Source organism: Phyllopteryx taeniolatus, chromosome 13 (genome assembly GCF_024500385.1).
Source record: "Phyllopteryx taeniolatus isolate TA_2022b chromosome 13, UOR_Ptae_1.2, whole genome shotgun sequence".
In the NCBI taxonomy this organism is placed as follows: Eukaryota; Metazoa; Chordata; class Actinopteri; order Syngnathiformes; family Syngnathidae; genus Phyllopteryx; species Phyllopteryx taeniolatus.
Genome location: NC_084514.1, coordinates 350094 through 367142, shown reverse-complemented (window position 1 = coordinate 367142; position 17049 = coordinate 350094). Strand labels below are relative to the sequence as shown.

General features: G+C 43.5%; 2 protein-coding genes across 2 annotated transcripts; one reads left to right on the top strand and one right to left on the bottom strand.

Annotated features, from left to right (window-relative positions):
* Positions 1-420: 420 nt before the first annotated feature.
* LOC133487716 (rho GTPase-activating protein 11A-like) lies at positions 421-16948 on the bottom strand. The gene is made up of 12 exons (XM_061794755.1): positions 16787-16948; positions 8388-11021; positions 7414-7481; positions 5523-5619; positions 5177-5433; positions 4300-4463; positions 4072-4212; positions 3586-3759; positions 3391-3520; positions 2437-2545; positions 1776-1893; positions 421-1697 (listed from the first exon to the last, which is right to left on the bottom strand). Exons 2-12 carry the CDS (start codon positions 8517-8519, stop codon positions 421-423), a joined length of 2667 nt encoding a protein of 888 aa, XP_061650739.1. The 5' UTR covers positions 8520-11021; positions 16787-16948.
* LOC133487722 (serine protease HTRA2, mitochondrial-like) lies at positions 11037-16612 on the top strand. Its single transcript, XM_061794765.1, has 8 exons — positions 11037-11621; positions 12193-12397; positions 14785-14979; positions 15054-15086; positions 15209-15317; positions 15422-15491; positions 15584-15679; positions 16236-16612. The coding sequence occupies exons 1-8, from the start codon at positions 11179-11181 to the stop codon at positions 16399-16401; spliced, it is 1317 nt and encodes a 438-aa protein (XP_061650749.1). The 5' UTR covers positions 11037-11178; the 3' UTR covers positions 16402-16612.
* Positions 16949-17049: the final 101 nt, after the last annotated feature.

Sequence of the window (17049 nt, the reverse complement as noted above, 5' to 3'; positions counted from 1 at the left end):
CCAGCGGCTGCTAACGTGAGCAGCATTTCGCAACAAGACGAACACGGCGAATCTTTCCCTCGCTTGTTTTCTTCGTCGTCATGGGCGCCGCTGGACTTTTTCATTCAATCAATCAATCAATCCTGCGCGGCTATCGAATGGTGGACTTGTTCTGGCTTATTACAAAAGCCACAAGAAAATATAAAAAGGAAGCGTTTAGCAACTGGAAACGGCAAGAGCCGTCGGACGCGTAGCGGAACGGAAAAAGAGCTCAATATTTTTTTCAGTAATTCCAGCCATCCAAATAATTCAACAGCACCATTTAAAACCTAGTGGAAAGCACATTTCTTTCGACGGCCATAGGACAAGACAAGCAGCGATCCCACATCAACAACGCTCAAATCAACCCTAATTTAAGCTTGCAAACAAAAGAAGCGATGGCTACAAGTCAACAGGCTTGGTGGCCGGCAGCAGTCTTGGTCGGTTCAGAGGGTCTCTGGGTGACCCTCGGTCACGCCGCGCTTCAATCTCCGCAAGCTGCGGCGAAAAGGCCTCCCGAGCGCCTGCCGCATCGGCGACAGACGAGTCCACGTCGCTCCCGCTTGGGACCTCGTTGGTCACGTCGCCGAGAGCAAAAGCCTCGCTTTTAGCGGCCCGGGTGTTCGGCTTTTTGGCCGGGACGGGGCGCGGTCTCTTCGGAACCAGCGGACGAGCTCCCTCGGGCGGCGGGCGCGGGGACAGGCCGCTCTCCAGGCTGACGGCTTTCACGGCGTTGATGCCTCGAGCGTGGGCCGTGTCCGAATTTCCGGCAGGTAGCCTAGTCGCTCCGTGGCTCGAGTTAATTCTTCGGACCGCCTGCCTCACGGGGGTGCGCTGGAACTTCAGCGGCGACCTGACGTGTTTGGCCTTGGCGCCTTTGGGAGACTTCAGGGTGAGTTTGTTGAAATGTTGAATGTGGTCTGCCACACGGGGCTGGTGCGGCTGTTGGATTTGGGGACCGGCTTCTGGAGAAGACACGTGCTTGCGATGTGCTTTACCGATGCCAGCTGCGCTCAGTTCAGCTGCCAGCTCAAGGCGTGGCGTATAGGGAGTGGACCGCGGTCCTGGCGAGACACCAAGTCTGAAGCGCGCTGGACTCCGCACGCTGGACTCCAGAGCTCCAACCGGTCTACTCCAGCGAAGCCGCTCGGCCGAGTCGTCGCTTCCACCCGTCGCGAAGCTATCGTGGCCGACGGCTCCCGGCGCTGGACGACAACTCCCAGAAGAACTTAAAACTGTACTATCAATATGCAGAGGTGATAAGGCTTCCGAGTCAAAGGTCATATTTAGCTCATTATGACTCGGGAACTTGCGCGTGTCCTCAGTCGGCAGAGGGAGCGGGGTAGCGTCTGACGGCTGCGCTTTCGCCGTCTCGTGTGTCAGAGTTCCGAGGGCGTTCTCAGACGCTACCGTTCGGCTCGAGGCTTCGGAAACGGCCGACTCGCTTTCCAGGCTCTCCGCACTGGAAGCGCGACACAACTTTTGAGGGAGGCCGGACCCAGTCGCAGGTTTGGACACGACAATGGCGGGTTCCGACGTGCGATGGTTCTTCAGATGTGTATCGGGGCTAAAGAGCCGGGATCCTCCAGGGGCCTCTGCGCTCCACGAGGTGCGGCGGGCGCCCGGCTCACACTGGGGGGACAGCAAGTTGTCCTCAGACTTGCTTATAAAATGGGAACCTATCAAGTTGGGATAGTAGCAGGTATTAGTCAGGCAAAAGCTCAAAGCGCATGAAACGAGCATGCCCAAGTACTCACTGTTGGATTGAGCAATTCTGGGCAGAAGCGATGCACTGAACGTGGCGGTCTCTCTGGTCAAACAGAAAGCGGTGGTGCTCTCCTGGGTGGCAAGTCGCCAACCTATGGACCCAGATCCCTACACCAGCGACCAGCGTGGAATGAGAAATGAAAGATGAAAGACTTTCGGCATTAGTATCGAAGTGTTAAATGAACCCCCAGATGTTACCCGGAACACAACACTGATTGTTAATCGGATGCATTTTGTCATTAGCTCACTCAGAAGAAACGACATATGGTCTTTTGTGGTCAGCAACTTTTATTGAGTCAAACATTAGATGACATTTCTTCATCATTGACCACTCAACCAAAGTACCAAAGTTAGTGCACTGTCTATACATGATTTATACTTAGAACTTGTGGCATAATGTTGGAAACTGGGTATCCAAAATGTAGTTTAGCTTCGTACCCTACCCCAAACCCAAATTTAAAGGTCTGGGCCAAACAGCACTCGAATCATGCATGCGCTTGTCACGCTTAAAATGATTACAAAATGATTAAACTCAGTCACCACAAAAGTGCCAACAGTTGACCCCATGTGCAAACACAAGTTGATTTCCAAAAGACTTTCACCGTTGTTCGTTCGTTCGTTCGTTGGCTTCTATCAGGCAAGCGCACTTACGGCATCTTTGCAGCTCCTCCCCAAGCTGAAACGCTGGCGCAGAGACTTGTGTGCTGCTTCTTTTTTGTCGACTTTGGGAGAAAAGCAGCCGGCTCTTCCAGATTCAACTCTTGAAAAGGATGGAAATCAACACCACCATCAATATGAGATAAGCCAAGGGAGCAACAGGTCACCCAGCACATTTGTTTTAGCGAACCTACTCGTTAAGATCCCTCAAGGGGGGAGGGAGTGGGCAATGCAGAATTCTGCTTTCACAAAGATAATGTTGATATGCAAATATATAGCATTGTTAAATTGCGTTACTTAGCTATATGATGGGCAATATATTAAAGAGAAGTTCTGAAATCCCGTATATCTGTATAATAAAAGATTCAATAGAGTGAAACCTTCCAAGTCAAAACAACCCGAATGGACCACTTTTGGGCCCTTGACTTGATTTGGAGTTCGACAAAACATTACTGGAAAAGCACACCTCAAAATTGAAACTAAACAATGACGTCAACATACATACACATATACAGAAATGTAGTAGACCAAACAATGCCATGTTCACCAATGACAATACAATTACATTTCCAGGAAATGTTATTCGCATATAACGCCACCAGGTGTCAGTATGGCTCAGCAAACATCCTGTTCAAAATTAGGCGTCTGTCAGGCACCTTTCAAAAGTGCATAATAGTATTAGACTGTAAGTAACGTCTCTTTATGGCTGTACGACCATTTGGAACGTCGACATTTTACCTCAAACAATGCGTGTAGTTAATAAGGGTTTTACGATGAATTCACTTTGTTACCAGCCCCCGGCGTCAGTCATGGCATTGACTTTGTACGGTATTAAATAGTTGTCATGGAAAAGGTTAGAGCCCTTGCATTGCAGGTCATTGGTTTGTTTGGATCTACCCAATCGCGTGCACAATGAGTGAGACGTGAAGGCTGGCCGGGAACGCGTACCTGCGGACTACACGTCTGCTGCTCGGTCGTCTGCTCTTTCTCCTTGCCGAGGCGTCTGAGTGCCTTAGAGACTTCCCAGCCGAGGAAAGAGTACTTTGGGGCGAATCCAACACCCCTGACGCACTGCAAGCTTCATATAGAATAGTTCTTGAAACAAATCACGCAGCAGAATGTTTCGATAGCAATCCAAAATACCTGATCCAGGGGTGGAGGTGCCGCTGAACAAGGAACTGGGAAGCAATTCCATCCCCAGATTCTTCTTGACAGATCTACGTTTCTTGTTTGAGAATCCAAAAGAAGGAGCGGAATCTAGAGGCAGTTTTCGCTTGGAGGATGGGGTCACAATCACAGGAGTGGCAGAAGAAAATACTAATACATTTCAAAAAAACAGAAAAACAAGTTCATCCACTTGAGGGACTTCAGCTAAACAGAGATGAAGACAAAGCCTTTTGTTTTTCACTTAATTGGGGAAGGGTATGTCACCAAATGTCCTTGACCGACTAGGAGGAAATTTTGATGCACAAGTAGACACAAAGCTGTACCATTAAGAGGGACCCCAGGATCTATTACTTTTTCTGAATAATTACTACACAATGAATCAGAAATACATTTTAACATTTTACAAAATTGGGCCAATGAATTATTATGCCCTCCACTCAATCCCCAACAATCACGTTTTACCTCCGAGACTGTGCCCGTGTCTCCGCCTCCTCCCTGAGTTTTGGTCTACCTCCTGAAGCTCAATGAATGCAGGCGACAAAATTGCTGGGTCACGGTGCATCATGGCTGAAACCTTCTCTTCAAGGAACGGTGGCAGTGCACCTGTAACGCACCGATGAAGGAAAGAGTTTTAATGCTCAACCAGATGGAGGCCAAGAGGAGGAGCAAGTCAAGTGTGTGCAGTGGTACCAAAGTTGTGAGCATGCTCTATGAAGCAGTGAACAACAGCTGTCTGCAGTCTGATGCGTTTTTCTGTGTTGGTGTTCATCTTCTCTGTACCTTCTCCACAGTGGAGGAGATTGGGAGCCAAGATTACAGACAAATTGGCACTGTCCATCTTATTCTCTGCACTCCTGGAATCAAACCAAGACAGCAGGGATTAACACAAGGAGAGGAAAAAAAAACAACATATTGGCTCAAGCATTAATCACTGTCCATTTTGAAAAGGTCGTTGAAATCACATGATCAACTGTTGTGAAATGGAAGTCACTACACACTTGTGAAAATGAAGGCCGTCAATGTAGCAACCCAACCACACCAGTATTCCTGCATCGCTTCAACTGTTCAGGTGCACCACGTGCCAGTCACTGATGGTGTCGTGGTGCATTCGCCTGACTTTGGTGCAGGCAGAGTGGGTTGAGTTCCCACTCAGTGACGGTGTGAATGCGAGTGCGAGTGCGACTGCGAGTGAGAGTGGTTCTCCGATTGACGGCGGCCAGTTCCAAGTGGAGTCCGCCTTTCACCTTTAGTCAGCTGGGATTTACTGTATATTATTTTGTAAAAAAATCAAAACGATCATTTGGGAACACTCACACACAGCAATCTGTACCAGGCAACTATCGAGCCCTATAGAATAACAATACATTTTTCCCACAGAGGAGTTCAATTTGGCCTGATTTACACTGAAGATATGAGATTCCATGCCGTTGTGTGTATTTAAGATGCCATGACGCACACCCAAACTGTGCCACTTCGAGTGAAAGTGGGAGTGGGGGCGGGGCGGGGAATAGTTGTTTTCACTTGAACCAAATACTGCATTACATTACTGTCAAAAACATGCAAGCACCTCTTCGAGACATTTTGGAGGAAGTCAAAGAAATGGCACAAGACACTGAGGCTCCGGTCAGGCAGGACACAAGAGAGCAGCATTGTGGCGGAGGTGCGCTCCTCCTTGGTGGGAAGCTGCTGGGCCTTGAGGAAGGCCTCCTGCAGCTCGGTGGGTAACACAGGTTCTGGCAGGTCCCTAAAGAACTGCTTCACCAGGCCAGCCACATCGCAGGGGAACGCGGCAGACAGGCACTCCTCACCCGAATCCACTTTAGTCTGGAAACATGAAACAAAACCCTGCTGTCTGAAAGCCCTTTCAATGGGGTCAAGGTCGCTCAGTGAGGGCCAAGTCACCAATCACTCACCCGAAGGCCTTTCAATCGAACAACAGAGCCCGATTTTCTGAACAGGCCCTCCGTGTCGACATGCGCCTGCAACTTCATGCATGCATCCACCAGAAAGCTAGGAGAGCACAGATATGCGATGTTAGCTCAATTGTAATAAAGGGTTACTAGCCAAGTTGCAAGTACTCAATACAGTGGAGCCACCAAAAAAACTCAAGTCACTGCCACTGACGGCTATACAAGTCAAATATCCATTTCAACTGGGAGGTGTCAATCTTTGAAGAGATCTGACAGACATAATGGAAAAGTAACAGGACGGTGTTTGCAGCGCATTATTGGTACCTACTGCCATTTTACAGGTACCGTCATTTCTCGTGTATAATGCGCACCCATGTACAATACGAGTCGACCTATACATTCTTGAAAACCTTTCTACCCATGTATAGTGCATTCTTACAATGCATAATTTTGCTTTTATCCACGTGAAGTATTATCGGTATTTTGTTAGGTTTTTTTCAAAGAATTATTCTGAAGTTAAGCCCTTTAATTTGAACACATAATACTTTTTATTTACTTGCTCTTATTTTGAAATTCACAGCCCTACTTTTATTGAGTAAATTAGAAAACACACAGTTATGCTCATGTTTCATTACCCAGGCAGAATTTGTAAGATGGGTACACTTCTTTAAAGAAAACATAAAGGACCAGGCGAAACACTTCTTCCTCCTTTCTGCTTGTCCCGTTAGCACATTTAATTCTAATGGGATTCAAATTAAACGATCAAGCATTTCAGAAACAGATTATCATTAAACAAAACATAACCATAAAGAAATTAATGATGGTTGTTGTTCAATCATATTAAAAAAAAATGAAAGTAAAAATATTTCACAAATTCTGCCAGAGTATGTAAATTTATGAGCACAACTGTACATATATGCAGTCATATATATGTATGTACCCCTGTCATATTGGAATGAAAGTGTAGGCGACACCTTTTTCATAACCGCTAGGTGGCGGTGGCATATTAGAATGAAAGTGTACACTATTCTCATAACCTCTAGGTGGGGGTGGCATTTTGGAATGAAAGTGTACAGCTTTTTCATAACATATAGATGGCGACATACATTTGTAAAATGTGAAATGAAATGCGCACTATTGACTTTTGACAATTTTTTTTTGGGGGGGGGGGGTGCTCATTATACACGAGAAATTGTGGTATTACTGGAATTGATGAGTAAAAACGGCATCCTCAGTTTGCAACGGAGTTCTGTTGCTACGACACCAATGTAACCCAATTTCTTCTATTACCTAATCTACGCTAACGCAGTAGTAAAGTTATAATCACATTAAATACTTCAAGCACACTTCTTGTTCACTTGAAAATGGAAGGGCTGCAAACTAGACCACTGTAAAATGAGGACCCTGTATGTGTATTTTAACTTTATTATTGTGCTGTTTCTACTATACTGTACTGTGGAGCCAGACCCCTTCACATGTCGCCGTAACTTCCAGTTCTGGTTCTATGGCATTAGTTATCATTACACACATACTGTATCTTCTTTGTCATAATTGGTACACGTTTGCAGTGTCATCTATAAAACAACAAAGAAAAAGAAAACCACATCTGAGGTCTCAGAAGTAAGACGCTCACCGAGCTAGTCTCAGAAATCGAGCATGATTTAGCTGCAGACAGCAGAGTAAACCTGAGCAAAATAAGAGCAAATGCATAAACAACAAACTGTAGCATTATATTATTAAATAATACATTACATTGCGTGATGATGGTCTATTTGATTTATGAGTCATATTTTTCCAAAAAATGTAGTTGAATTTCAAATTGTACATCTTTTAGTGCCTTCAACTTTGGAAGTTCCACTGACTGTACATGTGAATGAGGAGCAAAAGCTCTTACCTTGGCACTCTCCCACGTGCCATGTTATAATACGGTAAACTCTCCAATGGTACTCCAAATACCTTTGTCTAGGGGCAACAATTGAGAGAGAGATTAGAATGAGAGACGACCTTATTGAACTTGAATCTGTAATACCTGCATTGCATCCTTGATATTCTCAATAGAAACAAACGTCAAAAATATATTCTCAATATATATATATATACTATTTGGGTACTCCTACTCAATCTAATGTGATCCCATACAAGAGCTGTATCAAACATTTGACTTTTACACTTGAGTGACACTGCAGCATATGTATTAACGTAGCCTTTTTTTTTAAATTATTATTGTGGTTGTACATATTGATAAGTGGGCTTTCTAATACATTTTGGGAGCTTTTTCATCTTTAGTAATGTTATTGTATTCAAATCTTTGTCCAGGTCTCCAATAATGGTGAGTCTTTGCTTTACTGCAGACTTTCTCCACATTTCTTTGGAGCTAACCCAAATGGGGGAAGTAAAATGTCATTTGAAACAGCATCAAGTCTCGTGGACATGAATCTTGTGACTCCTAAGTGTCCGTTTAAAAAAAAGAACAAAGCTTGTGTTAGAATCTCTCCTGTCTGTTTAAAACGCTGCTTGGTTTTTCCAAAGTGTATAGCCGGAACATTTTCCATTTTAGGTTTATGAGAATACATTAGCCTTTGTGTGCCTTGTTTGAGCTAGCTTGTAAAAAAAAAAATAATAATAATAATAATACAAAATAAAAAAATAAAATAAAAAGTTTATAGTGAGTGCAATCACAGAGCAACCAAGCAAAGCTTCTGACAAGATCCTGGGAACAGATGTCGGGGCTCATCAGTGCTTTCAAACATGTGTAAATATATTCAATAGTCACAACAATAGTAAAGCATGACGCCGCATATAGGCTTACAGGGCAAAAAGTAACAGCAAAAAAAACATACAGTGCTAATATCGTGTTTTCGAACTCACCGAGTTGGTTGTTGCTGTTGACTTACAACTGGCTGCTTTGTTTTTGTTCCAGTTCTTTGCCTTGATCCCAAACGCTGTCCGGAGATGTTGCACAGCCACTAGGCGAACCAAACTTCTCTCCTCGACCATCATTTTAGCTTTCTACCCTGCTTGAATTGCACGCTAAATACAACGTTCACCACCTCACAAAAACCAGGAAACTCCTTTGTCTTATTATACAAACTGTCGCTAAGTCATCGTTCCGTGTAATTCATTAACACGCACAAATTTACAATCACGTTTTGCAAACAAGAAGAGCAAGTTTAAAAAAATAAAAAAATTAAAAATAAAAACTAAGAGGGTTTCTTAGTCCAAAATATTTTTTCCCCAACTAGTCAACGAGTTTACATGAGGAGATCGCAAGTGGCTAGCAAGTCGGTCACCTAGCTAACGTTAGCCAGCCACAGAGAAACATTTACGTCGTAAAGACAAATTATTTTCAATATTATTATCCCACTTTAGACGTCTGAAGCATCGTCCGCTTTGAATCGTACCGACGTAATTAATTTGCTTGCTGACTACATCGCCTCCGCCCTGTACACACTTTCTCTACTTGGGTGGAAAGTGTCTGCCTGCCTCGTCTCTTTTCCGCAGTGTATTCAAACGACAGCGCTGCCTTCATTCTGCGCTCTGATTGGCTGGAAAACATTTGAATGCCATTTAATGGTGCGCTTGCTTTAAAATCGAGGGCAGCATTCATAGGTGGGGCGATGTTTTTACCAATCTTTCAACACCGGGGCACCCCGAACCCATTTTACAGTAACTTTTTTTGTGATTTAAATAAGAACGAACGTTGAAATATATAGTCCAATCATTGACTCAATTTAGCACTGTTATTGCTAGATCGGCAACTTCTCAGGCAGACCACCCTAGCAACTTCACCCCCAAAAAGACCTAACAATATTTTTTTTTTAAAAACTAGCAATATATCTATATTTCTAATTTAACATTTATTTATCCAGGTAAGGAAATTGAGAACAGATTTCCATTTGCAATGCCGACCTGGCAACTGACAGTTTTTGTAGTTATTTTTCAACATTTGAGCAAGAAAATAGTTTTCTCTGTTACACAGAAACACATGGTACAGCTTCCCATTTACAAAGGTGTATGTTTTAAAGACCCTGTGAAGGGATTGCTGTGATTTGCTTGTAAATACATTGAATATGTTTGAAGGTAAGTGCTGAAATGTGTGCAAAGAATGAGAACAATTTAAATTGTGGAGCTATCGTGTTAAGCTATCATGTTAAACTCTTTTTCACCATTTCACTTGTCTGGATTTTTGGGACAGGGTTAGAAATTAGCCCAAGTACTCACTTACTTATTAGTCGGCACTAATAATAAATTGGCCAATTTCTGCGACTAGAGCATGTAGTTAACTAGCATGCTATGCCAAAAATGCATCTTCCCAGAAGTGTTATGTGTTATTTGGGCTACAGTATCGTTACTGTGCGGACCCACACACGACGCAGCGGAGGGAGCGATCTGCGAGCCCACTAGCAGTAGCCAGCTGCTAGCGGGCTCGCTAACCAACGTTGGTGCTGACCAATATGCCATTGCTTGAAGTGTAATATATACGTAAAACATACAGTATACATAAGATGTATTATTTCAGTTGTTGTCATTAGTGAATTTAGCATTTTTTTTTGTTACTCGGTTCAGTTCAAAAGGTGCACTTTTTTTACTTTTACATAAACACATGAGCGGTAACTTTTTTTTTTTTTTTTTTTTACTTTTATCAGTGTTTTTTGTTTTTCACAAGTATATATACAAGTATCAAACTCATTTTTGTTACAGGCCACATTGTTGGTACAATTCCCCTCAGAGGGCTTTTATGACTTTGAAACCATATAAATGTTTCATAGCCTCACTATAAATCAGTGGACCCCCACATATCATGGTTTGGGACCTGCAGATTTACCTACTCGCTGATTTTTTATTTTATTTTTTTCAGTTTTCTTAAAATAATTTTTCCCAAAATGGGCATCAGTTATCTGTGATTTTTTGCTATTCATGGTCTGGCCCGGTCCACACAACAAATTGATGGATAACTCTATTTGAAAACAGAAGTCCTTTGTCTGTTCAACTACTTATCAAGATACTGTAAAACAATGGGTTTGGTAAAAAAAAATAATAATAATAAATGCTTGTAATATACCTGTAATATCTCAATGTTATTATTACATACAACAATTTGAAATGTTGGTACAGATTTTAGCAAGAATCATACAATTTTCTTTTGCGGGCCACTTAAAATGGTGTGGCAGGCCGAATGTGGCCCCCGGGCCTTGAGTTTGCACATGATCTATAGTTCTCCTTAAGTACAGAATGTGAGGACTTTTGCCACTTGTGATTTTATTTTATTTTTTTAATTATTCCTTGGCTTTCAACACAGCATAAAACGCTGCCCTTGCTTTAATTTTGTATTTGTTTTTATTGTTTGTAACTTCTTTATATTGTTTTTTTTTTTCATTCTGTATGGCTCAAGTCAAAATTGAAAACAAAGAAAAATACAGTAGGTGTGAGTGACTGACTGACTTACGTTTTCACTCCAATCCAGTTGGTGGCGGTGATGAACCCTCAAGCTTCTTTATCAACCTAGATTAAAAGGAAAGGAAGAAAACAATCGTCACACTTCCGGCTTGAAGTTATTTGGGTTGGTCTTCGTCTCATGACTCCTTCATGATCATTTTAGTATCATTCCATTCATTTCGATACAAAGCACCAGTATTTCCCCTAACCCAAGTGATGCAGTATGGCAGCCGCCGCGGCTGTTGTCAGTCGCCGTATCCGCCTCGCGGCGTTAACCCACACTTGGAGAAATAGTGCAGCGATAACATGCAGCCGCCGGCGGTTGTCTCCGGTCCTGAAATCCGACCGCGGTGTCTCTGGCGACAACACGCAAGTGGACCGGAGAGCTCCGGCGTCGGACAAGGGAGGAGAAGACGACCGCAGCCACCCCCGCCTGCTGAAGTCGTTGGTGTCCGTGGGCTTGGGACTGTGCGGTGCCGCCGCGCTTCTGGACGGCCGAGAGGACGGCGGTGACCCCAAATCACGCGGGGTACTTGAACGCATCCTGGCGACAGCCGAGTGCGCGTCCCCCTTTAAACCGGACACTCCTCGATATAAATACAACTTCATCGCAGATGTGGTGGAAAAGTCGACTCCGGCGGTCGTCTACATCGAAATCGTGAGCAGGTGAGTTCGCATAACAGGTGGGCCGAACGTCACTCATCCCAACTTCCAGAGATTGGGACGAAGGCGCTCCATTTATTCCCTTAGGTTGACTCAAGTAACATTTTGGATGCGTTGGATTTATCGGAATGCTTTTGATGAAGCATACTTTTGAATTTGCCTCGAGTGTGGATGTTAAGAAGACACGAAACTTTTACTCCGTTACAATAATCTACTTTCATTTCTCAATAATTGCGTGCGCAATCCATTTTTACCCTTTTGTTTCGCCGTTGCTGCAATCCACTGTGATTACCACAGTGGTGTTTGACTCAAGTTCACCAATCAAAGAAAAAGACATGTAGTTATTATTATTGAATTATTTTTAGTAAATCAATGTAAACTCTCGCTGCACACTAATGTGCTGTGTGTGGTTACACACGCACAGCTTTTCCAGGAAGGTGGAAGCAGGAGATTTAGTCACTACTTAACTCCGTATCAAAGCATTGTGTTGCAAATTTTGTTTGTCACTGAAATTTGTGTGCGGATCTTTGATAAATACACTTTTCTATGCATTTAAAAAAAAAAAAAAATACAGACATCCATTTTCCGGGAGGGAAGTGGCAGTGTCCAATGGCTCTGGATTTATCATCAGCAGCGACGGCCTCATCGTGACCAATGCTCACGTGGTGGCCAACAAGCGAGGGGTCCGCGTCAAGCTCACAAATGGAGATATGTACCATGCCGCCGTGCAAGATGTCGATCCGGTGGCGGACATCGCAACCATCAAAATCTCTGCGAAGGTGAGTAAAAAGCGGCAGAAACCGTTCAAAAGGCCTGCTACACACAGTCGTGCAACATTTGTATGTATGTGCCTTGTTTCTATGGAATTTCTGTACATCCATCCATCCATTTTCTGAGCCGCTTCTCCTCACAAGGGTCGCGGAAGTGTCGGAGCCTATCCCAGCTATCTTCGGGCAGGAGGCGGGGTACGCCCCGGACTGGTCGCCGGCCAATCGCAGGGCACACACACAAACAAACAAACAAGCATTCGCACTCACATTTGCACCTATGGGCAATTTAGAGTCTTCAATGAACCTACCGTGCGTGTTTTGGGGATGCGGGAGGAAACTGGAGTGCCCGGAGAAAAGCCACCCACCCACCCACCCACCCACGCAGGCAGGCAGGCAGGCAGGCAGGGGGAGGACATGCAAACTCCACACAGGCAGGGGCGGGGAATTGAACCCCGATCCTCAGAGCTGTGAGGCAGTCGCTCACCGTGCCGCCAATTTCTGTCCATTTTGATTGTTTTTATCATCTTATTGCATTGAAACTGGAATTCTAGGGGTTTATGACATTCAAATTGTATCTCCAGTAAGTCGTAATGCATCATAGTCTATCACTAACAATTTGTGTATTGTTAGTGACAAACAAACAGAACAAAAAGGGACTGATTCTAATTAGCTTTTTAATCTAGTGCAAAAAAGGTTAAACAGATCAGATTCGACATGGGCCGCAGGACTCAATTTCTTTTTAATATTGAATTGGTCAGGTTCACGTGACAGAGGATCTGAGCCTAAAATTGAATTATAAAAATGTCCAAAAAAAAATAATCTTCATTTTTAAGTCTTTTAAGAATTAGGCCCGCCACTTAGAGAGTGACGTGACTGACTTTATTTATCACAAAATGAAACTACAGGACCCGTCATCCATTTCGCTCCTGCAGAGTATTTGACTTTTTTTTTTTAAACACCACCGTCATAGATTTGAACTTAACCAATCAAGACGTGATACAAGTGTAGACTTTCAGCTTTAATTCAAGAAGTTCATCAAAAATATGTCTCTTTTTTTTTTTAAGGAAGTAAAGCCAATTTGTTTTGAAAACCTCAATTTCTCGGGGTTCAAACGTACTTTGATGAAGTGATATAATTGTCAATATAAGCATACATTTTCATATTTGGCTGTGTTAACTCGAGGTGTCCCGACGTCAGCAAAAACAAAAACGAGCATCGGATCAGATTGGAATCTAAAATCTCAGATTTGACCACTTTTATACAAGCAGTCCAATTCAATGTTCCGCTATCGAGCAACTTTCCAACAACAAGGTTGCTAAGGTGCAAATATAGTAGCAAGGAGTAAGAGTCAAAGTCATTTATTGACACTCCAGTTGAAGTTCAATGTAAAACTCAACAGACATAACAAAAGAATGACACTTGTTGAAGGTTCGAATACATCACAGACTTCGTTTCTTGGTTTTCGTTCACAAAAACTTGCTTGCTCAAACCTCACACACGATGAATCAAAAACACCATTGGCGAGGTAACAAAAATGAGCATTGAACTCGTGGCACTTGTATCTCAAAAGAAGGAATATTGGTACACGAACGCTGTATAAACTCATACAGACAGGCAGTCTAACAATACTCTCCAAACTGTGAAAAACTAGTTATAGTCACAATATTCGATCGTTATTTTACTTTCTTTGTTCCTGCAAGTGTGTATTCAATCAATTACGTGCACCACACTGCCCCTCAGAGGTCATGACGTGCACAGCAGGAACAGCGAGCCCATGAAGGCAGGCAGGCAGACAGACAGACAGACAGACAGCTAGCTTAGCACCACATGGTTTCTACCCAACACAACGTTGCCAAGCAAATTCAACCCCAGTTGCATCAAGAAGTTAAAAAGTGTGTTGCCACAAATGTTGTTCCCACCATATACTGGCAGTAAAAGAAAATACATTAATTGAACTTTATTTTGCCCTTTAAGTGTATAATTATTGAGGGTTTTTTTCATTTAATGTATTCAAATGTCAAATATGATTGTGTTTATGTTAAGCAGTTGTTATGTTGCAATTGAAATATATATTGTTGTTGGTTTTATTGAAGTACACTCTTATTTTTAAAGTTACTTGATGTAACCCATTGGTCAATAATAAATGGATCGGTCTTTCTAATATCTACCGTTGCTGATTATTGTTCTCTGTTTGAGTAATATGAAGCCTTTTCTAACATTCCATCATACAAAATAATGAAAATATGTATGGTTATTGTTGTAACACTCTGTATTGACATAAATTTCAGTGTCTCTTTATTGTACTTTTTGAAAGTGCATATTCGCAACCTCTGGGTTCTGTTGGCCCTCGAACTGTCCATGTTTGAGTGTGTTATGTTGTTTAATCTGACCCGCAGAATCCTCTACCCACGCTCGCCCTGGGCCGTTCGTCCGATGTCCGTCAAGGAGAGTTTGTGGTGGCCATGGGAAGCCCGTTTGCGTTACGGAACACCATCACATCAGGGATCATCAGCTCTGTGCAGAGGGGCAGTAAGGAGCTCGGCCTGTCGAACCCCAACATGGAGTACATCCAGACTGATGCGGCGATCGACGTGAGCGTCAGCTACACCGATCACGTGTACAGTACTGTATATTTGCGTCTTATGACAATTGCTTGGTTTTGCAGTTTGGCAATTCCGGAGGCCCGCTCATCAACCTGGTAAATCGGTGCTACTATCTAAATCCGGTGTGGGCAAAGTATGACCCGGGGGTCATGTACAGAATACACACTCTTTTTATTAATACTGTAATATTTGGACGTCAATATGCACATGTCCTCAGGATGGTGAAGTCATCGGGATAAACACTATGAAAGTCACTCCAGGCATCTCCTTTGCTATCCCGTCCGATCGCCTGCGACTTTTCCTCGATCAAGCTTCCAAAAGAAAAAGTATCAAATGTTTTTCTTTTCTCATGCATCCTGAACAGAAAGTGAAATAGTTTCTCGAAAAGGCAAAACACTGACACACCCTGTTGTTGCAATTTCAATCCAAGGTTCCTGGTTTGGCGAGTCCGAGACAAAGCGGCGGTACATTGGCGTCATGATGCTAACGCTGACTCAGAGGTCAGCATTTTCAGTGCGAGGGGACACAGTCCAATCCACCTCAACAGTCACCTGAAACACATTTTTTATGTTGTTCTGTCCTGGTGCCTTAGCATCATTGCTGAGCTGAAGCTGAGGGATCCATCTTTCCCAGAAGTGACTCATGGAATTCTGATCCACCGAGTTATAATGGGCTCCCCGGCGCACAGGTAAGCAGAATGAGCCAAACTGGATCACAGTCGTTATCGGGCCATGCATTTGGTACCTTTGGACCTTCAGTGGGAACTGAGGTGACTAAATCCACCTCTTCATACCACCACCACCACCATCATGTCCCAATGATAGAAACAATCAGTGCTATACAAAAACCTATGGTGGCTAATGCAGGCAGGAATGACACATAAAAAAATATGCTGCAAGATGAAAATGCGGCAAACACACAAATCCCAAAACAACCGAGAGAAATGCTGCATGTTCACGATACACAACTGAAGTCTGCCAGGCCACTAGGTGGCGCGACCGACAAGTCCTGTGAGACCAGGGGGTGCCTTTCGTAGATACTCGATGCGCCCGCGCGCCGTAGCAGCAAAATCTCAGTATTTAGCCAGCACGTTGTTTCTTGATATTTTATGAAATGTAGGTCTAGGTCAGTACTTCGGATGGTGTTTAGTGCAGCAGAGAAGGCCTTGCTGACAAGTATTCAATCAAAAGTCTCCTGACCCGTCACATTTACTCATTAGTCACATTACTACTATCTTTTTTCAGAGCCGGGCTGCTGCCAGGAGATGTTGTGCTGGAAATCAACAGTGTGAAAGTGAACAGCTCAGAGGAGATCTACTCGGCCGTGCGTAACAGTGATAAGATCACCGTGGTGGTGCAGAGAGGAGAAGCGCAGCTTCAACTGCAAATGACTCCTGAATCCACAGAGTGACGAGCGGCCACGCCGCATCTGCTCACATTTTGACCGGCCAAGCAACTTAATCACGTACATGAGGAAAACCGTGAAACCTGTCAAGTCACCGTGACGGTAGGGAATGAAAAGAAAAGGGACATGTTATGGAATGCTGTATGTACATTGTTTGTATCTGGAGTGCCCACCCAACAAGTTTGCTATTACACATTAAAAGTCTTTTCTAAGCAAACCTTTTTTGAAAATGTTTGTAACATTACTATCACGTGAAAGTCAAAAGAAATATGGTTGAACTCAGATTAGTGTCTGCTGACAACACGGTTGGGCAACCACAAGAGGAGATCCGCACATTTGGCAAGTGCTGCCTCAACCGGTGAAAATGCAATGCATGCTTTTTTGTCCTTACTGTTCGCTTGGCTGAGCACGAGATGCTCCATCGACAGTCGTCATGGTTTCCAAAGCCGTACTCGTGTTGGCACACGCCTGCAGTGGAGAGGGGCGTGGGGGGGGTTAAACCTTGGGGTCGTTTACCCAAGCATGTCAAGAAATGTCATTAAGACAGCTGGGAAACGTTTTCAATTGTGAACAAATGCATACATCTTGATAGTTTTAACAAAAATGAAAGCTTTTCTTGACTGATTTATGATACATTACCCAGAATTTCTCGTT